At 56.3% G+C, this 22,895-nt stretch overlaps 1 protein-coding gene across 1 annotated transcript; it reads left to right on the forward strand.

Annotated features, from left to right (window-relative positions):
* The first annotated feature begins 89 nt into the window (after nucleotides 1-89).
* Nucleotides 90-20,751, forward strand: ZC3H4 (zinc finger CCCH-type containing 4). Its single transcript, XM_071421206.1, is given in 22 exon segments — nucleotides 90-542; nucleotides 675-1,191; nucleotides 5,822-6,044; nucleotides 6,744-6,851; nucleotides 7,503-7,713; nucleotides 9,649-9,785; nucleotides 10,453-10,549; nucleotides 11,327-11,341; nucleotides 11,499-11,536; nucleotides 11,648-11,785; nucleotides 12,523-12,621; nucleotides 13,683-13,794; nucleotides 14,337-14,446; nucleotides 16,107-16,326; nucleotides 16,329-16,408; nucleotides 16,411-16,568; nucleotides 17,421-17,671; nucleotides 18,225-18,491; nucleotides 19,041-19,366; nucleotides 19,368-19,385; nucleotides 19,387-19,986; nucleotides 19,988-20,751. Coding segments are annotated over 21 exon segments (3,987 nt in total). The 5' UTR covers nucleotides 90-542; nucleotides 675-1,039; the 3' UTR covers nucleotides 20,615-20,751.
* Nucleotides 20,752-22,895: the final 2,144 nt, after the last annotated feature.

A 22,895-nucleotide genomic window follows, 5' to 3' on the forward strand; every position in this document is an offset into this window, starting at 1 on the left:
CGTGCGCCGTGTGGTACAATCCATGTTGTTCCCCCCCCGCTTTCCACACCCAGATGGACTCGTCCTCCTCCCATTGAGGGCGTTCCCGCCATCGCCCATTGGCTTCATCAATCTCCGTCAGCCTCGTTAGGAGACTTTCGGAAACGTTCCGAGCGCGCCTCCGTCAGTCTTCGGAAATCTTCGGAACGCGTCGGAGAACTTCGGGAACACTCGGAGAGTTTTGGAGAACTTCGCGGAAATCCCGTGATGTCCCCGTCCCAAAGAAACGAAGCGGCCAAACCGGTGCAAAAATCCCGTCAATAATTAGAAAAATCGGGGGTTTTGGAGTTGTTTTCCCCTGGTTTTACAAAATCTACGTTGTTTTTTTCCAAGTCACGGGCAGATCCCTAACTCCCTTCCCGCTCCTCTCACCTCGCACCGATTTTCCTACAAATTCACGACATTTTGGGGGTTTGAGTTTGGTTTTTTTTGCCGACCGACATTTGGATGTGGAGAAACATCCCGTGACCAGTGGAAATCCCCTGTCCTGAGCTGAACTCCAGGTGGGAAGAGGATTTTGGGGGAACATTGAGTCCAAATCAACGGGCACAGTGGATTTGGCAGGGATTTTGGGTAGGGAAAGAGGAATCCGTGAGGAGAAAACACTCCAAATCTCCTTAAATTTTTTTTTCTAGTAAAATTTCCTCTAAAACTCTTAAGAAAATCCCCACGTACGAAGGCTTTCGGAAACATTCGGAAAACCTCGTGAGAATTCGGAGAACTTCGGAGGCGCTCGGAAACGCTCGGCATCAACCGGAAGAACCCGACGAGCTCTTCGTGCATTCCCGCCGCCTTTCGGCACCGTCCGAAGAGGCAGCGCTCGGCTGTTTCCGGCGGCGCTCGGCTGTTTCCGGCGGCCGCCGGGGCGCTGCCTCAGGGCGGGCGCCATTTTGTGTGTCCGCCCGCGGAGCGCGGGGCGCGGGCGGAGGAGCCGCCGGGCCGAGCCCCCCGCGCCGTTCAGTGACTGTGCCCCCCGTTCTCCACCCCCTGCCCGTTGCCCATGGCCGTGGAGAGCCCGAGTGTCCCCCCCGCCGCCGCCGCTTCCCCCCCCAGCCCGCACTGCACTCCCCCTTCTCCGTCCTGCCACGGCAGCTGCAGCCTCCCCCGGCCGCCGCCGCCGCTCCAAGGCCACCATCACGGCCCGGACGAAAGGTCCAGTAACCGCCTCTCCCGAGCGCCTTCTCTGTGTGGCTGGGGGTCGGTCCGGCGCGCCGGACCAGGTTTGGGGAGGGGGCGGCGGGAGGGGAGGGGGACGGGAGGGGGGGGGGCAGGCAGGGCCCAGGGGCTGAGGGGGGGCGGCCTGGGGGGGAGGACGAGGAGGAGGAGGAGGAGGGTGAGGAAGGGCCAGAGGGGATCGGGGGAGGCCCGGGAGGCTCTGAGGAGGGTGAGGAAGGGCCTGAGGGGGATGGGGGGGGTGAGGAAGGAGCTGAGGGGGATTTGGGGGGGGGGCGTGAGGAGGAGGAAAGGCCTGAGGGGGATTTGAGGAGGGTGAGGAAGGAGCTGAGGGGGGTTTGAGGAAGGGCCTGAGGGGGATTTGAGGAAGAGGAGGGTGAGGAAGGAGCTGAGGGGGATTTGGGGGTGGTCCTGAGGATGAGGAAGGGCCTGAGGGGGATTTGAGGAGGAAGAGGAAGGAGCTGGGTGGAATTTGGGGAGGGTGTGAGGAGGAGGAGGGTGAGGAAGGAGCTGAGGGGGATTTGGGGGTGGTCCCGAGGGTGAGGAAGGAGCTGAGGGGGGTTTGAAGAGGAAGAGGAAGGGCCTGAGGGGGATTTGAGGAAGAGGAGGGTGAGGAAGGGCCTGAGGAGGGTTTTGGGGCCTTCCTGAGGAGGAAGAAGAGGGGATGAAGGCAGTGCAGGCCTCAGGTGGGGTGGGAGGGGATTTGGGGACATTTTGGGTGATTTTTTGCAGGGATGATCCCTGGGGAAAGGATTTAGGGCATTTTTGGGGGGTGCTGGGGGGGGTTGAACCCAAATTTGGGGGCTTTGAGTCCTCCCTAAGAGGGCCCCACCCTTTTTTAGGGGATTTTTTGGGGAAGGGTCGAATTTCCCTGTAGGAAATACTAAAACTCTTTTATTGGGGGTGATCTCAAGCTTTGGGGGATTTTAGACCATTTTTGGGGGGGGGTTAACCCATTTTTGGGGATTAAAATCCTAATTTGGGGGATTTTAGGGGTTCAGCTCCTCTTGGGCAATTTCTCTTTTCAGAGGGGGGCTCTAGTTGGGTTTTTGGGGTTTTTGGGAGTATTTAACCCTTTTTTAAGGAATATTTAGGTATTGGGGGGATTTAACCCCTATTTTGGGGGATTTTAACTCTTTTTGGGGGGGTTTAGCCCCATTTTTTGGAGGTGATCCTTAATAAGTTCTTTATTCCCTCATAAAAATTCCATTTATTCCCTTAAAATCCCCCCAGATTTGGATCAGGAGGTTTGGGGGTCCCTGCAGGGATTTAAAAAGTTCCAAAATCTCCAAATCTGCCCCCAAAAATTCCCTTTTCCCTCTCTTGGGGACCCCTCCACACAATCACTCCCAGCCATTTCTGGGATTTCCTCTTTTTTGGGTACTTTAATCCAAATAATGTGAGAAAAAGAGGAAAAAAGGTGAAATCAGGGAGGGTTTGGGGGAATTTGTAGGAAAATTGTGAATTTGGGGGAGTTTTGGGGGAATAAAAGGGAATTTGGGGATTTTTTAGGGGGATTAAAAGAATTTTTAGGGGGAAAAAGGAAAATCTGGGGATTTTGAGGGTGTTTGTAGGGGAAAAAGGGAATTTGGGGGGTTTAGGGGTATTTTTAGGGGAAAAAAGTGAATTTTTAGGGGGAAAAAGGTAAATCCAGGGAGTTTGGGGGTATTTTTAGGAAGAAAAGGGGAATTATGGATTTTTGGGGGATATTTTTGGGGATAAAAAGGTAAATCCAGGGAGTTTGGGGGTATTTTAAAGGAAAAAAGGGTGAAATAAGGGAATTTGGGGGTGTTTTTAGGGAAAAAAGGTAAATCCAGGCAGTTTGGGGTTTATTTAGGAAAAGTGGTGAAATAAGGGAATTTTTTGGGTATTTTTAGGGGGAAAAAAGTGAATTTTTAGGGGGAAATTTGTAAATTTAGGCAGTTTGGGGTATTTTAGGGATAAAATAGCAAAATAAGGGAGATTTGGGGATATTTCTGTAAGAAAATGAGGAAACCCAGGGATTTTGGGGGGTTTTGCTGGGAAAAAAGGCAAATGCAGGGAATTTGGGGGCTGGGCTTCATTTCCATGTGGGCAATGGGTGGGAAACGGGTGGAAAATGTGGAATTTTGCATTTTTTGGTGCCTTTTGCCCCCTTCCCTTGGTGCCCCCACGTGTAAATCCCCCAGTGTGTCCCAAACCAAGCAGAACCCTCCCCAAAAAACGTCACAAAAGCACACAATTCCCAAAATCCCCCCAAAAAAACCCCAAAAAACCCCAAAATCCCAAACCAGGGGCGTTTCCAGGTGCGACAGCCCCAAATCCACAGCAGAAAAGTGGAAAAGTTGGTGGAAATGGCTGGAAAATGTGTGAAAGTCATCAACAAAAGGTGGTAAAAAGCACCTCACACTGCCCCTGCCCTCCAGGTGTGTCCAGGTGTCCCCAGCTTTGCCCAGGTGTGTCCAGGTGTGCCCTGGTGTCCTCAGGGGTGTCCCAAGTGTGTCCCAGCTGTGCCCCAGGTGTGCCCCTGGTGTCCCCAGGTGTCCCCAGCTGTTCCCAGGTGTGCCCAGTGTGCCCCATTGTACCCCAGGTGTCCCCAGGTGTGTCCCAGGGGTGTCCCAAGTGTGTCCCAGGGCTGCCCAAATGTGTCCCAGGTGTCCCCAGTGTGTCCCAGCTGTGCCCTAGGTGTGTCCAGATATGTCCCCATGTGTGCCCCAGATGTGCCCAGGTGTGACCCAAGTGTGTCCCAGGGCTCCCCAGGTGTCCCCAGCTGTACCCCAGGTGTGTCCAGGTGTCCCCAGCTCTGCCCAGGTGTCCCCAGCAGTCCCCAGGTGTGCCCAAATGTGCCCCACGTGTGCCCAGGTGTCCCCAGGGGTGTCCAGATCCGTTCCAGCCGTGCCCAGGTGTCCCCAGATGTATCCCAAGTGTCCCCAGGGGTGTCCAGGTGTGCCCCAGCTGTGCCCAAATGTGCCCCAGGTGTGCCCAGCTGTGCCCAGGTGTATCCCAGGTGTGTCCAGGTGTCCCCAGCAGTCCCCAGGTGTGCCCAAATGTGCCCCAGGTGTGCCCAGGGGTGCCCCGGTGTGTCCCAGGTGTCCCCAGGTGTGCCCAGCTGTGCCCAGGTGTGCCCAAATGTGCCCCAGGTGTGCCCCGGTGTGTCCCAAGTGTGCCCAGGTGTGTCCCATGTGTGCCCCATCTGTGTCCAAATGTGCCCCAGCTGTTCCCAGCTGTGCCCAGGTGTCCCCCGGTGTGTCCCAGGTGTCCCCAGGTGTGTCCCAAGTGTCCCCAGGGGTGTCCAGGTGTGTCCCAGCTGTCCCCATGTGTGCCTTAGGTGTTCCCAGGTGTTCCCTGCTGTCCCCAGCTCTGTCCCAGGTGTGCCCAGGGGCGTCCAGGTGTGTCCAGATGTGTCCCAGAGTGCCCCAGGTGTGTTGTAGGCAATCCCAGCTGTCCCCAGGTATATCCCAAGTGTGCCCCAGGTGTCCCCAGAAGTATCCCAGGTGTCCCCACGTGTCCCCAGGTATATCCCAGGTGTCCCCACGTGTCCCCAGGTATATCCCAAGTGTACCCAGGTGTCCCCAGCTGTGCCCCCCAAAACCCCAGGAAATTCCCATTATTTACACCCCAAACCCCAGCAAATTCCTGTGATTTTTCCCCCAAATAACCCCATAAAAATCCTATTTTCCAACCAAAAAAACCCATAAAAATCCCATTTTTTCCCAAAACCGCCCATTTTTTTCCCCCCAAACCCCATAAAATCCCCATTATTTTTCCCTCATGGAGCAGGGCGAGCTGGAGGACGATGGGGGCAGCAATGGCCCCAAAAGTCCTGACCCCAATCCTGACCCCAACCCCAGTTCTTGCACAAGCACAAACAGGAGCACAAACCCCACAAAATCCCCGTCATTTACCCCCCAAAAACCCCACAAAATCCCCATTATTTACCCCCAAAAAAACCCATAAAATCCCCATTTTTACCCCTAAAAACCCCATAAAATTCCTGGGTTTATTTCTAGAGAGGACAAGGAGCTGCAGGAGGATCCACAATCCCCATTTACCCCAGCAGATCCCTGCCATTTTCCCCCCAAAAAACCCCATAAAAATCCCATTTTTTCACCAGAAAAAGCCCAAAAAATCCCATTTTTTCCCCAAAATCCCATTTTTCCCCTAAGATCCCCATTATTTTCTCCTCTCAGGAAGGATGGAGAGCTGGGGCAGGGCGAGCTGGAGGACGATGGGGGCAACAATGACTCCAAGAATTCCTGACCCCAATCCTGATCCCAACCCCAGTTCTTGCACAAGCGCAAACAGGAGCACAAACCCCATAAAATCCCCGTTATTTACCCCCAAAAACCCCACAAAATTCCCATTTTCCCCTCCCAGGGACAATGAGGAGCTGCAGGAGGATCCACAATCCCCATTGTCCCCTCCAAACCCCAGCAAATCCCTGCCATTTTCCCCCTGAAAAACCCCATAAAAATCCCATTTTTTCACCAAAAAAAGCCCAAAAATTCCCTTTTTTTCCCCAAATACCCCCGAAAAATCCCATTTTTTCCCCCAAAAATCCCATTTTTTCCCCAAAAAAACCCCGAAAAATCCCATTTTTTCCCCAAAAACCCCCATTTTTCCCTTGCAGGGAGGATGGGGAGCTGGAGGAGGGCGAGCTGGAGGACGATGGTGGGGACGAGGCCCCGGCCCAGGCGCGGCCCCAGCGGCGCCGCTGCGGCTCCAGCGAGGACAGGGACAGGGACAGGGACAGGGACAGGGACAGGGACAAACCCCACCGGAGGCTGAAGCGCAAACGCCGCAAGGACAAGGACAAGAGGAGGTCCAAGAAAAAGAGAAAATCCAAGCACAAGGTGGGGATTGGGGAATTCCACAAAATTGGGATTTGGGGACGCTCAGGGGTCCCATTGTCCCCCCCCCATTGTTTCCCATTGTTCCCCCATTGTTTTCCCCATTGTCCCCCCATTGTTCCCCATTGTCCCCCCATTGTCCCCCATTGTTCCCCATTGTTCCCATTGTTCCCCCCATTGTCCCCCCATTGTTCCCCATTGTTCCCCATTGTCCCCCATTGTTCCCCATTGTTTTCCCCATTGTCCCCCATTGTTTTCCATTGTTCCCCATTGTTCCCCATTGTTCCCCATTGTTCCCCATTGTCCCCCATTGTTTTCCATTGTTCCCCATTGTTCCCCCATTGTTCCCCATTGTCCCCCATTGTCCCCCATTGTTTCCCCATTGTCCCCCATTGTTTCCCATTGTCCCCCCATTGTTCCCCATTGTTCCCCATTGTTCCCCCATTGTTTCCCCCATTGTTCCCCCATTGTTCCCCCATTGTTCCCCCATTGTTCCCCATTGTTCCCCATTGTTCCCCCATTGTTCCCCATTGTCCCCCATTGTTCCCCACTGTTCCCATTGTCCCCCATTGTCCCCCATTGTTCCCCCATTGTTTTCCCATTGGGGAAGGGAATTCCAGGGGTTGGGAAGGGAATTCCAGGCTTTGGGAAGGGCTCAGGGCTGATTTTCCGGGATTTTCGGGATTTTCCGGGCTTTTTCAGCGCCACGCCTCATCCAGCGAGGATTTGTCGGATTTGAGCGACGACTCCGACTACAGCCCTGGGGAGAAGGGACACAGGAAATACCGGGAATACAGCCCAGTGTATCCTGTGAGTTATACTGGGAATACTGGGAATGGGAACTGGGAAATACCGGGAATACAGCCCAGTTTATCCTGTGAGTTATACTGGGAATACTGGGAATGGGAACTGGGAAATACCGGGAATACAGCCCAGTGTACCCCGTGAATTATACTGGGAATACTGGGAATGGAAACTGGGAAATGCTGCGAATGGAAACTGGGAATGGTCACTGGGAATTTTGGGGAATTTTTGGGGATTTTTTGGGAATTCTGGATCCCAACATGTCCCATGCCATTCCCAGTCCCACCAGTGCTCCCAGTTGCCCCGGAATGAGTGGGAATTTGGGGGAATTTTTGGAGAATTTTTGGGGGAATTTTTGGGGAATTTTTTGGGGAATTTTTGGGGATATTTTGGCATTTTGGGGGGGATTTTTATGGGAATTTTTTTGGGAATTTTTGGGAATTTTTTGGGAATTCCGGATGCCAGACTCTCCCATGCCATTCCCAGTCCCACCAGTACTCCCAGTTGCCCCAGAATGAGCAGGAATTTGAGGGAATTTTTGGGGAATTTTTGGGGGAATTTTTGGGATATTTTGGCATTCTTTGGGGATTTTTTGGGGGGAATTTTTTGGGTTTTTTTGGGAATTCTGGATGCCAGCCTCTCCCATGCCATTCCCAGTCCCACCAGTACTCCCAGCTGCCCCGGAAGGGCCACGCCAAGGGGGACCCCAAGGGTTCCTATGGGGGCTCCTATGAGGATTTCGAGCCCGAGGATTTCGGGCCCTTTGAGGCCGAGGAGGAGGAGGAGGCGCCCAAGGACGACTTTGACGATTTCTCCAAGGAGCTGAACCAATACCGGCGCTGCAAGGACGGGGGGCACCGCGCCAGAGGTAGGGGGAGATGGGGAAAAATGGGGAAAAATGGGGAAAAATTTAAATTTAAATTAAAAACCATGAAAAACCGTGAAAAAACGGCAAAAAAAACCACAAAAAACCATGAAAAAGCAGCAAAAAAACCCATAAAAAAAACACCAAAAAACCCTACAAAAACCATAAAAAAACCACCAAAAAACAACAAAAAATATGAAAAAACCACCAAAAAACCATGAAAAAAACCAAAAAAACCCCATGAAAAAGCACCACAAAAACCATGAAAAAACACCAAAAAAACCATTAAAAAACCACCAAAAATCCCCACAAAAAAAACATGAAAAAACACACCAAAAAACCCCACAAAAAACCATGAAAAAAAATCAAAAAACCTCACAAAAAACCATTGAAAAACCACCAAAAAACCATGAAAAAGCCACCAAAAAAACCACCAAAAAACCATAAAGAAACCACCAAAAAAACCCCACAAAAACCCATGAAAAAAACACCAAAAAACCCCACAAAAATCCATGAAAAAACCACCAAAAACCATGAAAAAACACAAAAAAAACCCCCACAAAAACACATGAAAAAAACATTCCCGTGGTTTTTCCCCATTTTTCCCCTCATTTTCCCCCCAGGTTGTGGTGCCCGGGGCTGCCGCGGGTTCCAGGGCCGGGGTTTTCCCGTTTTTTTCCATTTTCCCGTGTTTTTCCCCCATTTTCCCATTGTTTTCCCCAGGTCGCGGTGGCCGCGGCTTCCGAGTTCTGGGTTTCCCGTTTTTTCCCATTTTTTTCCCATTTTTTCCCATTTTTCCCCTCATTTTCTCCCCAGGTTGGGGTGGCCGGGGCCGCCGCGGGTTCTGGGGCCGGGGGTTCCCGTTTTTTCCCATTTTTTCCCCATTTTTCCCCTCATTTTCTCCCCCGGTCGCGGTTGCCGAGGCAGCTGCGGGTTCCGGGGCCGGGGTTTTCCCGGTTTTTCCCTTTTTTTCCCCTTTTTTTTCCATTTTCCCCCATTTCTCCCCAGGTCGGGGTGGCCGCGGTGGCCGCGGGTTCCGGGGCCGGGGTTTTCCCGTTTTTCCCATTTTCCCGTGTTTTTCCCCCATTTTTCCCCACGTCGGGGTTGCCGCGGTGGTCGCGCTTCCGGGGCCGGGGGTTCCCGTTTTTTCCCTTTTTTTTCCCATTTTCCCCATTTTTCCCCTCATTTTCCCCCAGGTCGGGGCTGCCGCGGGTTCTGTGTTTCCCATTTTTCCCATTTTCCCGTGGTTTTTCCCCATTTCCCCGTTGTTTTTCCCGCAGGTCGCGGTGCCCGGGGCTGCCGTGGGTTCTGTATTTCCCATTTTTCCCGGTTTTTCCCATTTTCCCGTGGTTTTTCCCCATTTTCCCGCAGGTCGCGGTGCCCGGGGCTGCCGCGGGTTCTGTATTTCCCATTTTTCCCCGTTTTTCCCATTTTCCCGTGTTTTTTCCCCATTTTCCCGCAGGTCGCGGTGCCCGGGGCTGCCGCGGGTTCTGTGTTTCCCGGTTTTTCCCGGTTTTTCCCATTTTCCCGTGTTTTTTCCCCATTTTCCCGCAGGTCGCGGTGCCCGGGGCTGCCGCGGGTTCTGTATTTCCCATTTTTCCCGGTTTTTCCCATTTTCCCGTGGTTTTTCCCCATTTTCCCGCAGGTCGCGGTGCCCGGGGCTGCCGCGGGTTCTGTATTTCCCATTTTTCCCCGTTTTTCCCATTTTCCCGTGGTTTTTCCCCATTTTCCCGCAGGTCGCGGTGCCCGGGGCTGCCGCGGGTTCTGTGTTTCCCGTTTTTTCCCATTTTTCCCGGTTTTTCCCATTTTCCCGTGTTTTTTCCCCATTTTCCCGCAGGTCGCGGTGCCCGGGGCTGCCGCGGGTTCTGTGTTTCCCGTTTTTTCCCATTTTTCCCGGTTTTTCCCATTTTCCCGTGTTTTTTCCCCATTTTCCCGCAGGTCGCGGTGCCCGGGGCTGCCGCGGGTTCCGGGGCCGCGCGCGGGGCCCGGGGCGGGGCCCGGGGCGGGGCCGGGGGCGGGGCCGCGCCCGCAGCGACCCCGAGGATGAGGAGGAGGCGTTCGAGGAGGAGCTGGAGGTGAGCGGGGATGTCCCGGGAATGCGGGGATGTCCCGGGAATGCGGGGATTTCCCGGGAATTCCGAGCCTGTCCTGGGGAAATTCTGGGAATTCTGAGCCTGTCCCGAGGGAATTCTGACCCAATCCCGAGGTTTGGGAATCCTGAGCCTGTCCTGGGATTCCCGAGGGAATTCTGAGCCTGTCCTGGGGGAATTTGGGGAATTCTGAGCCTGTCCTGGGGTTTGGGAATCCCAGGAATTTCCCAGGGAATTCTGAGCCTGCCCTGGGATATTCCCAAGGGAATTCTGAGCCTGTCCTGGGGGAATTTGGGGAATTCTGGGAATTCTGAGCCTGTCCTGGGGTTTTGGAATCCAAGGAATTCTGACCCAGTCCTGGCTTTCCTATCCTGACATTCCCAGCCACATCCCAGGATTCCGACCCCATCTTGGGGTTCCGGAGGGAATTCCAGCCCCATCCTAGGGTCCAGCCCAACTGAATTCCCACGGAATTCCCATTTTCCCCATCCCAATATCCCACGGAATTCCCGTTGATCCCAATTTCCCATGGAATTCCCGTTTTTTTTCCCAATTTCCCGTGGAATTCACGTTTTTCCCCAGTATCCCAATATCCCACGGAATTCCCGGGTTTTTTTCCCAATTTCCCGTGGAATTCCCGTGTTTTTCCCAGTACTGTGACCCCGAGGAGCCGCTGGGCGATGACGACTTTGACGACTTTGCCAAGGAGCTCTCGCAGTACAGGCGCAGCAAGGACCGGGGCGGCCGCGGTGAGGGGGCTCCCACCCAAACCCCAAAATCCCAAAATCCAAAAAATCCCCAAATCCCAAACCCCAAAATCCCCAAATCCCAAAATCCCCAAACCCCAAAATCCCAAATCCCAACCTAACTGACCCAAATCCAGCCCAAATCCCAAATCCCCAAACCCCAAAATCCCAAATCCCAAACCCCAAAATCCCCAAATCCCAAAATCCCCAAACCCCAAAATCCTCAAACGCCAAATCCCCAAAACCCCAAATCCCCAAATCCCAAACCCCCAAAATCCCCAAACCCCAAAATCCCCAAATCCCAAAATCCCCAAACCCCAAAATCCCAAAGTCCCAAAATCCCCAAACCCCAGCCTAACTCTGACCCAAATCTCAATCCCCAAATCCCCAAACCCCAAATCCCCAAACCCCAAATCCCCAAACGCCAAAATCCCCAAACCCCAGCCTAACTCTGACCCAAATCCAGCCCAAATCCCAATCCCCAAATCCCCAATCCCCAAATCCCAACCCCGAAATTCCAAATCCCCAATCCCCAAATTCCCAATTCCCAATCCCATTTCCAGGCCGAGGTCCCCGTGGTCCCCGGGGGGGCCGGGGTCCCAAGGGGCCAGGCCGGGGCTGGGTCTGGGAATCCCCAAATCCCAAATTCCCAATTCCCAATCCCCAAATCCCCAAATCCCCAATTCCCAATCCCCAAATCCCCCATCCGCAATCCCCAATCCCCAAATCCCAATCCCCAATCCCCAATCCCCAAATCCCCAATCCCCATTCCCATTCCAGGCCGAGGTCCCCGAGGTCCCCGGGGGGGGCCGGGGTCCCAAGGGGCCGGGCCGGGGCTGGGTCTGGGAGTTCCCAATCCCCAATCTCCAAATTCCCAATCCCCAATCCCCAATCCCCAATCCCAAATCCCAAATCCCCAATTCCCAAATCCCCATTCCCATTCCAGGCCGAGGTCCCCGAGGTCCCCGGGGGGGGCCGGGGTCCCAAGGGGCCGGGCCGGGGCTGGGTCTGGGAATCCCCAAATCCCCAAATCCCCAATCCCCAAATTCCCAATCCCCAATCCCCAAATTCCCAAATCCCAAATCCCCATTCCCATTCCAGGCCGAGGTTCCCGAGGTCCCCGAGGTCCCCGGGGGGGGCCGGGGTCCCAAGGGGCCGGGCCGGGGCCGGGGCCGGGGCCGCAGCGCGATGGGAAAGGGCGGCCACGAGGACGACGACTTCTACGACGAGGACATGGGGGTGAGCGCCCCAAAAACCCCCCCAAAGTCACCCCAAAATCCCCCTGGAATCCCCAGAGTCCCCCTGCAATCCCCAAAACGTCCCAAAAATCCCCCTGGAATTCCTAAAACTTCCCAAAAATCCTGCCCAGAAACCCCAAAAACCTTTGAGGACATGGGGGTGAGTGCCCCAAAAACCCCCAGAGTCACCCCAAAGTCACCCCAAAATCCCCCTGGAATCCCCCAAATCCCCCTGGAATCCCCAGAGTCCCCCTGGAATCCCAAAATCCCCCTGGAATTCCCAAAAATCCCCCTGAAATCCCCAAAATCCCCCTGGAATGCCCAAAAGTCCTGCCCAGAAACCCCAAAAACCTTTGAGGACATGGGGGTGAGTGGCCCCAAAATCCCCCTGGAATTCCCAAAATCCTCTTGGAATTCCCAAAACTTCCAAAAAATCCCCCTGGAATTCCCAAAAATCCTGCCCAGAAACCCTGAAACCCCAAAAACCTGTGAGGACATGGGGGTGAGTACCTCAAATTCCCAAATTTCCCCCTCAAATTCCCAGGATTTTTGCCTCAGCACCCCCTAAACTCCCTCCCATTTTCAAAAACCCATTTTGGAGTTTTTCCTGGTTTTTTTTCCCACTTTCCCCCATTTCTTTTCCCATTTCTTCCCCCAAAATTCCCATTTTTTCCCGTTTTTTCCCGTTTTTCCCCATTTTTTCCCGTTTTTCCCCGTTTTCTCCCCGTTTTGCCCCAGGACGGGGGCGGGTACCGGCGGGAGGACAAGGCTCACCTGCCCTCGGACAAGAAGGGGAAGGTGATCTGCAAGTACTTCGTGGAGGGCAGGTGCACCTGGGTAAGGACACCTGGGGGTCCCCAATTGTACCTGGGGGGGCACCTGGGTAAAGACACCTGGGACAGGGCACCTGGGGGTCCCCAATTGTACCTGGGACAGGGCACCTGGGTAAGGGCACCTGGGGGTCTCCAATTGTACCTGGGTAAGGACACCTGGGGGGGGTCCCCAATTGTACCTGGGGGGGCACCTGGGTGAGGGCACCTGGGTAAGGACACCTGGGGGTCCCCAATTGTACCTGGGACAGGGCACCTGGGTAAGGGCACCTGGGGGTCTCCAATTGTACCTGGGACAGGGCACCTGGGGGTCCCCAATTGTACCTGGGGGGGCACCTGGGTAAGGGCACCTGGGGGTCCCCAATTGTACCTGGGACAGGGCACCTGGGTAAGGGCACCTGGGGGTCTCCAATTGTACCTGGGTAAGGACACCTGGGGGTCTCCAATTGTACCTGGGGGGGCACCTGGGGGTCTCCAATTGTACCTGGGGGGGCACCTGGGAGGGCACCTGGGTAAGGACACCTGGGGGTCCCCAATTGTACCTGGGTGAGGGCACCTGGGGGGGCACCTGGGGGTCCCCAATTGTACCTGGGTGAGGGCACCTGGGTAAGGACACCTGGGACAGGGCACCTGGAGGGGCACCTGGGGGTCCCCAATTGTACCTGGGACAGGGCACCTGGGTAAGGACACCTGGGGAGAGCACCTGGGGGGTACCTGGGGGGTACCTGGGGGTCCCCAATTGTAGCTGGGAGGGGGCACCTAGGTAAGGACACCTGGGGGTCCCCAATTGTACCTGGGACAGGGCACCTGGGGAGGGCACCTGGATAAGGACACCTGGGGAGGGCACCTGAGGGGTCCCCAAATGTACCTGGGGGGGGCACCTGGGGGTCCCCAATTGTACCTGGGTGAGGGCACCTGGGGAGGGCACTTGGGGTGGGGGGGGGGTCCCCATTGCAGCTGGGTCACACCTGGGTCACACCTGGGTCACACCTGGGTCACACCTGGGTCACACATTTCCATCTGTGTCCCACCTTTATCTCACCTGTGTCCCCCCTGTCCCCCCCGCAGGGTGACCACTGTAACTTCAGCCATGACATTGAGCTGCCCAAGAAGCGCGAGCTCTGCAAGTTCTACATCACGGGGTACTGCGCGCGGGCCGAGAGCTGCCCCTACATGCACGATATCCTGATTAAACCGGGCCTAAACCGGGGATAAACCTGGCCTAAACGTGGGCTAAACCCTGCCTGAACCTGGGATAAACCTGGGACAAACCGGGGATAAACCGGGGATAAACCCTGCCCTGAAACTGCCCCCGAGAGCTGCCCCTACATGCACGATATCCTGATTAAACCGGGCCTAAACCGGGCCTAAACCCTGCCTAAACCTGGGATAAACCTGGGACAAACCTGGGATAAACCAGGGATAAACCCTGCCCTGAAACTGCCCCCGAGAGCTGCCCCTACGTGCACGATATCCTGACCAAACCCGGGATAAACCGGGCATAAACCGGGGATAAACCTGGCCTGAACCTGAGATAAACCTGCCCTGAAACTGCCCCCGAGAGCTGCCCCTACATGCACGATATCCTGACCAAACCCGGGATAAACCGGGCTTAAACCTGGGCTAGACCTGGGCTAAACCTGCCCAGCCCCAGGCCTGCCTGTCCCCTAAGCCGGGCCTGGGCCGGGTTTTGCGTTCCGGAAGTTTCCTTGACATTCCCACGGGATTTCCCGTGCAAGCTGTTCCACACCACGGGGCTCTGCATCAACGGCGACGACTGCATGTTCTCACATGCACCGCTGTGCGACGAGACCCGGCAGCTCCTGGACAAGGTAACGCACCTGGGGACAGCTGGGACAGATAGGGACACACCTGGGCACAGCTGGGGACACACAGACACACCTGGGCACAGCTGGCACTGCATGTTCTCACACGCGCCGCTGTGCGACGAGACCCGGCAGCTCCTGGACAAGGTAACGCACCTGGGACACCTGGGGACACACCTGGGGTACAGATAGATACAGCTGGGGTACAGATAGATACACCTGGGGACACTGGGCACACACAGACACACCTGGGCACTGCATGTTCTCCCATGCACCGCTGTGCGATGAGACCCGGCAGCTCCTGGACAAGGTAACGCACCTGGGGACACACCTGGGCACAGATAGGGACACACCTGGCACAGATAGGGACACCTGGGACACCTGGGCACAGCTGGCACAGCTGGCACACACAGGACACACCTGGGCACTGCATGTTCTCACACGCACCGCTGTGCGACGAGACCCGGCAGCTCCTGGACAAGGTATTGGGGACACCTGGGTACAGATAGGGACAGCTGGGACACCTGGGGTACAGATAGATACACCTGGGGACAGCTGGGCACAGCTGGGCACACACAGACACACCTGGCACTGCATGTTCTCACATGCACCGCTGTGCGACGAGACCCGGCAGCTCCTGGACAAGGTAACGCACCTGGGGTACAGAGAGATACACCTGGGGACAGCTGGGGACACCTGGGGACACACAGACCCTGCCCTGGGTACAGCTGGGCACTGCATGTTCTCACACGCACCGCTGTGCGACGAGACCCGCAGCTCCTGGACAAGGTAATTGGGGACACCTGGGTACAGATAGGGACAGCTGGGGACACCTGGGGACACACCTGGGCACAGATAGATACACCTGGGCACAGCTGGGCACACACAGGACACACCTGGGCACTGCATGTTCTCCCATGCACCACTGTGCGACAAGACCTGGCAGCTCCTGGACAAGGGTAATGCACCTGGGGACACACCTGGGGACAGCTGGGGACACACCTGGGCACAGATAGGGACACCTGGGGACACCTGGGGACACACAGACACACCTGGGCACTGCATGTTCTCCCATGCACCGCTGTGCGACGAGACCCAGCAGCTCCTGGACAAGGTAACGCACCTGGGACAGCTGGGGACACACCTGGGGTACAGATAGATACACCTGGGCACAACTGGGTACACCTGGGTACAGATAGATACAGCTGGGCACAGCTGGGCACACCCAGGCACACCTGGGATACACCTGGGGACACCTGGGCACAGCTGGACATGCCCAATCCATCCCAGTTTAACCCAGTTTAACCCAGTTCAAGGCACAGATGCTGGCGGACGCCGAGGCGGGCGCAGTCCCTGACTCCATTCCATCCCAGTCTCTCCCAGTCCCTCCCAGTCTATCCCAGTTTGGTCATCCCATTCCCATCCCAGTTTAACCCATTTTTAACCCATTTAACCCAGTTTAACCCTTCCCTCCCCAGATGCTGGCCGAGGACGCCGAGGCGGGCCCCATTCCCATCCCAGTCCATCCCAGGTTTAACCCATTTTTAACCCATTTAACCCTTCCCTCCCCAGATGCTGGCCGAGGACGCCGAGGCGGGGGCAGTCCCTGGTCCCAGTCCATCCCAGTTTAACCCAGTTTAACCCAGTTTAACCCTTCCCTCCCCAGATGCTGGCCGAGGACGCCGAGGCGGGCGCGCAGGACGAGAAGGAGCTGCAGGAGCTGCGCAAGCAGGGCATCGACCCCCTGCCCAAACCCCCCCCGGGCGTGGGGCTGCTGCCCACCCCCCCCCCGGCCCCCCTCCCCCCCCCGCGGGCTGCCCCTCCCCCCGCCCGGGCCCCCCCTGCCCCTCCCCCCGGGGCCCCCCCCTGGAGCCCCCCCTGGAGCCCCCCCAGGACCCCTTCAAGAAGATCCCGTCCCTGTTCGAGATCGTGGTGAGGCCCACGGGGCAGCTGGCAGAGAAACTGGAGTGAGGTGAGGGCACCTGGGGACACCTGGGGGCACCTGGGGGCACCTGGGTACAGCTGGGGGGCTGGGGAACACACCTGGGTACACCTGGGGGGCTGGGGAACACACCTGGGTACACCTGGGCACACCCACGGGGCAGCTGGCAGAGAAACTGGGAGTGAGGTGAGGGCACCTGGGGCACCTGGGGACACCTGGGGACACCTGGGTACAGCTGGGGGCACCTGGGCACACCTGGGTACAGCTGGGGGCACCTGGGCACTGCTTGGGGAACAGGGCAGGGCACCCACGGGGCAGCTGGCGGAGAAACTGGGAGTGAGGTGAGGGCACCTGGGGCACCTGGGGACACCTGGGCACTGCTGGGGGGCACCTGGGCACTGCTGGGGGGCTGGGGAACACACCTGGGTACACCTGGGCACACCCACGGGGCAGCTGGCGGAGAAACTGGGAGTGAGGTGAGGGCACCTGGGGCACCTGGGGACACCTGGGGACACCTGGGGGGCACCTGGGCACTGCTGGGCACACCTGGGCACACCTGGGTACAGCTGGGCACTGCTGGGGGCACCTGGGCACCGATGGGGAACAGGGCAGGGCACCCACGGGGCAGCTGGCGGAGAAACTGGGAGTGAGGTGAGGGCACCTGGGGACACCTGGGGGGGCACCTGGGTACAGCTGGGGGGCACCTGGGCACTGCTGGGGGGCAGGGGAGGGCACCTGGGCACAGCTGGCACTCAGACAAAACACACCTGGAGCCACCCTTGGATTTCCCCCTCTTTTATTCCCATTTTCCTCCATTTTCCCCCCATTCTTTCCCCCATTTTCCCCCCCATTTTCCCCCATTTTCACCCCATTCTTTCCCCCCATTTTTTCCGTTTTCCCCCATTTTCACCCCATTCTTTCCCCCATTTCCCCCCATTTTTTCCCCATTTTCCCCCATTTTCACCCCATTCTTTCCCCCCATTTTTTCCCGTTTTCCCCCATTTTCACCCCATTCTTTTCCCCTTTTCTCTGTTCCAGGCACCCGGGGCCGCCCCCCCCGCGCTTCCCGGGCCCCCCCGGGGCTCCGCCCCTCCCCCCCCCGGAGCTGCCGCCCCCCCCCGAGCTGGGCCCGGGGGGGTTCGAGGAGCCGCCCCTCCCCCACCCGGGGCTGCCCCCCCCGGGCCCCCCCTTCTACCGGGGGGGGGAGGGGCGGGGGCGGGGCCCGGGGGTTTCTACCCCCCCCAGGAGGGGCTGGAGATGGAACGCGCCCCCGGGGGGGGAGGGGCCAGGTGAGCACGGGGGGGGGGGAGGGGAGGGGAAATTGGGGGGGGGGGGAGGGGAAATTGGGGTGGGGGGAGGGAAAAATGGGGTTGGGGGGCAGGTGAGCCCCGAATTCCCCAATTCCACCCCAAATTCCTGTTCCCATCCCAAATTCCCCCTTTCCCACCCCAAATCTCCCCCTTCCCACCCCGAATCTCCCAATTCCACCCTAAATTCCTCCTCCTCACCCCAAATCTCCATTCCCACCCCATTTTCCCCCTCTTCCCCCCAAACCCCCCAGTAATTCCCATTTTCCCCCAAACCCCCCCCAATAATTCCCATTTTCTCCCTTTTCCCCCCAAACCCCCCCAATAATTCCCATTTTCCCCCAAATCCCCAGTAATTCCCATTTTCCCACCCCAAACCCCCCCAATAATTCCCATTTCCCCCCCAAACCCCCCCAGTAATTCCCATTTTCCCCCCCAAACCCCCCAATAATTCCCATTTTCCCCCTTTCCCCCCAGTAATTCCCATTTTCCCCCCCAATTCCCCCCAGTAATTCCCATTTTCCCTTTTCCACAGACGATTACGGCTCCTACGAGGCCGGGGACGGTCCCGGGGGGGACGCTCTGTACCCGGAGGGGTCCCTGGAGGCCGAGGGCGCCCCCGGGCGCGGGCGGCATTCCCGGCATTCCCGGCATTCCCGGCATTCCCGGCGCTCCCGGCGCCGTTCCGAGTTCCTGCCCTCGGGGGCGCAGCGGGCGCTGTTCCTGCGCATCCGCCACAAGCAGCGGCCCGAGGAGAGGGCGCGGAGGGGCTGCGAGGGCGGCGACCGAGAGCACGAGGAGGGTGAGGGATGAGCGGGATCGGCACCGAAATCCCCATCGGAAATGGCCCCAAAAATCCCGGTCAGAAACGGCCGGAATGAGCCCCCAAAATCCTGATCCTGAGCTCTAAAAATCCCCAGAATGAGCCCCCAAAAAATCCTGATCCTGAGCCCGAAAAAATCCTGAATCCTGAGCCCAAAACCAGCCGGAATGAGCCCCAAAAATCCTGATCAGAAACAGCCGGAATGAGCCCCAAAAATCCTGATCGGAAACGACCGGAATGAGCCCCAAAAATCCCGATCCTGAGCCCTAAAAATCCCCAGAATGAGCCCCAAAAAAATGCTGATCCTGAGCCCAAAAAAATCCTGATCCTGAGCTCTAAAACCCAGCCAGACTGAGCCTTAAAAAATCCTGATCTGAGCCCTAAAAAATCCTGATCCCGAGCCCTAAAACCAGCCAGACTGAGCCCCAAAACTCCTGATCCCGAGCCCAAAACCAGCCAGACTGCGCCCCGACAATTCATTCATTAATAATTAATCATTAATTTCGTTTCCCTCCCCTCTCGGCCCAGGTGACCCGGGCAGTTGGTACTCCAGCGATGAAGACGACGGCGCCAGCAGCGTCACCTCCATCCTCAAATCCCTGCGGCAGCAAAGCTGCGCCCGGGGCACCCCCGGGAACGGCCCCCGGGAACGGCCCCGGGGACGCCCCCAGCGACCCCCGGCTGGCGCGGCCGCGGCTGCGGGACCCGCGCTGGCGCGGAGCTCGGAGCTTCCCCCCGCCGCCGCCGCCTCCTCCGGCTCCGAGCTCCGCGGCCGAGGCCCCCTCGGACCCGCGGCTGGCCCGGCACGGCCCCAGGGCCGAGCCCGCCGCCAGAGCTGCCCCGGGCGGCGCCGAGGATGAGGACGGAGAGCGGAATCCTGCGGGACAAACCCGCGCCCATCCCGCTGGAGGCGGCGCCGGGGCAGGCGCAGCGCGATCCGCGCTCGCAGCTCCAGCGATTCTCGCACATCCGCAAGGACGTGCGGCTGCTGCGGCCGCCCTGGGCGCGCTCCGTGCTCTGGAGCCCTGAGGATCTCATCCCGCTGCCCCTGCCCAAGCAGGACCTTCCTCCTCCTCCTGCTGCTCCTCATCCTCCTCAGTGCCCCAGTTCTGACCCTCGGCTGCTCCGCCGCCCTCGGACCCGCGGCAGGCGCGGGGGGCCCCCGACCGAGCCGCCTTCATCATCATCATCATTATCATCCTCATCCTCCTCATCCTCCCTGCCCGACTTCGAGCTGCTCTCGAGGATCCTCCAAAGCGTCACGGCCTCGGGAGGGGACAAACCCAGCGACCCCCGCGTGAGGAAGGCTCCTCCTCCTCATCCTCCTCCCTGCGACCCCCGGCTGCAGAAATCTCTGGAATGCGGCAATTCCCGCCAGGATCCCATCGCCCCCTACGACCCCCGGCTGAGCTGGGGCAGCTCCGGCCAGGGCAGCTCCTCGGTGCTCAGCGCCATCAGCCTCTACGACCCCCGGGACTCCTCCTGCCGCCGCTGCTTCCAGCTCCGCCAAAGAGCCCCAAAACGAGGCCAATTCCACCCAAAAAGCTCCGGCGGCGGCGGGAGGAGGAGGAGGAGGAGGGCCCAGGGCCAAGGAGGCGCCGCCGTTCGTTCGGCGCTCGGCGCTGGAGCCGCCCCCGGAGGAGCGGCCGGAGCCCGGCAGCACGGACAGGTACAACAGCTACAACCGGCCCCGCGCCAAAGCCCCCTCGGCCGGGCGAGGGCGGCGCCGCCCCCCGGCCGCTCTGCACAACCTCCCCGTGCCCCCCCGCGCCCCCCGGGCCCCCCGCGCTCGGCCTGGCCAAGGCGGAGCCCGGCCCGGCCCCGGGAGCCCCTTCCCGGGGGGCAGCCCCGGGCCCGAGGGCCCCGAGGACGGCGGGGACAGGGGCAGCTCCCTCAAGGACGTGTTCAAGGGCTTCGACCCCCACGGCCTCGCCCTTCTGCCAGTGAGGGGGGAGAAATGGGGGGGAAATGGGGCTGGAAATGGGGGGAAAATGGGGATGAAATTGGGGGAAAATGGGGCTGGAAATGGGGGAAAAATGGGGATGGAAATGGGGGAAATGGGGATGGAAATGGGGGAAAAATGGGGATGGAATTGGGGCTGAAAATGGGGCTGGAAATGGGGATGGAAATGGGGCTGGAAATGGGGATGGAAATGGGGTGGGGTCTGCTCAAAATGCGCTCAAAATCTGCTCAAATCTGCCCAAAATCCAGCCAGGTCTGCTTAAAATGCGCTCAAAATCTGGTCAGGTGTGCTCAAAATGTGCTCAAAATCTGGTCAGGTCTGTTCAAATCTGCCCAAAATCTGGTCAGGTCTGCTCAAAATCTGGTCAGGTGTGCTCAAAATGCACCCAAAATCTGGTCAGGTCTGTTCAAATCTGCCAAAATCCACCCAGGTCTGCTCAAAATGTGCTCAAAATCTGGTCAGGTGTGCTCAAAATCTGCCCAAAATCCAGCCAGGTCTGTTCAAATCCACTCAAAATCCAGCCAGGTCTGCTCAAAATCTGCTCAAAATCCGGCCAGGTCTGTTCAAATCTGCCCAAAATCTGGTCAGGTGTGCTCAAAATCTGCCAAAATCCACCCAGGTCTGTTCAAATCTGCCCAAAATCTGCCCAGGTCTGCTCAAAATGCACCCAGATCCTCCAAATCCACTCAAAATCCACCCAAAATCCTCCCAAATCCACTCCAAATCCACCCAGGTCTGCTCAAAATCCACCCAAATCCACCAAAATTCACCCAAATCCACTCAAAATCCACCCAGATCCACCCAAAATCCACCCAAATGCACCCAAATCCTCCCAAAATCCACCCAAATCCACCCAAAATCCACCCAGATCCACCCAAAATCTGAGGCTGGAGGGGAAAGTTGAGGCTCCCCACCAAGGGAAGGAGAGAATCGGCCCCAAAAAAACGAAATTTGAGCCCCAAAAAGGAGAAATTGAACCCTGGAAATCAAAGTGGGGGCAAATCGAGCCCTAAAAAGTCCAAAAAAATTCTCAAATCTGACCCTAAAAAAGCGAATTTGGTCAGAACCAACCCAAATCCTCGCCCATCATCCAAATCCATCCCAAAAAAACCAAATCTGACCAAAAATCCCCGAATTGGATCCCAAAAAAACCCAAAATCTGACCCCAAATCCACCCATTCAGCCCCAAAAATTCCCTCCAAAAATTCAATCCACCCCCAAAAACCCCAATTCCACCCCAAAAACCCCAATTCCACCCCAAAAACCCCAATTCTACCCCAAAAATCCCCCAAATCCCCCAATTCCCCTGGAATTCGCCCTGGGCTGGATTTTGGGGGAATTTTGTCCCTTTTTGGGTCCTTCCTCAGCCATAAATTTGTAAATAAATCCCAAATTCCCCCCAAATTCCCGAGGATTTTCCCCTGTGGTGATTTGGGCTTGAAATTCCCATTTTTCCCCCCCAAAAAATTCCCAATTCTGGGGAAAAAAAACCCCAAATTTTGAGGGTTTGAGCAGCAAAAAGCCCAAAATTGGGGGTTTTGCCCCAAAATTCCCCTTGGTTCTGTTTTTCCAATGGATTCAATCAGAGATTTTGGGGTTTGAGGCTCTTGCTCCAATTTTTCTGTGGGAAATGGGGAAAAAATTCATCAAAATGGTGAAAAATGGGGGAAAGAGGAAAAAAAAGGCACAAAATGGTAAAAAATGGGAGAAAAAAAGGAAAAAATGGCACAAAAATGGTAAAAAACGGGGGGAAAACAGGAAAAATGGGACAGAAATGGTAAATCAGTCAAATAACCCAAAACATCCCCAAAATCATGGGAAAAAAATGAAAATCCAGCTCCAAATGGGCAAAAATCGTGGAGAAAACATCAAAAATTCCATTTAAAAGCCATAAAAAACCAGGAAAAAAGGAAAAATCTCCCAAAATTTCCATGAAAATAAAAATGGGGGAAAAAACCCAATTAAAATAAAGTGAAATAAAAACGAGAATGAATCAAAAATCAGGGGAAATGAACAAAGGGAGTGGGAAAATCATGGAAAATGAATTAAAATCGGTCAAAAATTGTTTAAAATACAAAAAAAAGGGAAATAAAGAATTGTTTGTGGTGATAAAATCATAGAAAATGAATAAAATAGGGAAAATTGGGTATAAAGTCCATGAAAAGGAACCAAAAATATTAAAATAAATGAAAATACAGGCAGGGAAATGGGGGAAACGACAGAAATGGGGAAAAATGGCTGAAAACCAAAGGAATTGAGGAAAATCCAGTAAAAAATTGTTAAAATTTGGTTAAAAATGATAAATTTGATTAAAAATTGTGAAAAAAAAATTAAAATTGTAAAGGAAATAATAAAAAATTGGGAAATTCGTGGAAAATAAATGGGAAAAGAGCAGAAAATTGAAAAATTGGGGAAATTTG

The sequence above is a fragment of the Agelaius tricolor genome, unplaced genomic scaffold (assembly GCF_023055355.1).
Source record: "Agelaius tricolor isolate 1412-34295 unplaced genomic scaffold, bAgeTri1.0.p SCAF_199, whole genome shotgun sequence".
Taxonomy (NCBI): Eukaryota; Metazoa; Chordata; class Aves; order Passeriformes; family Icteridae; genus Agelaius; species Agelaius tricolor.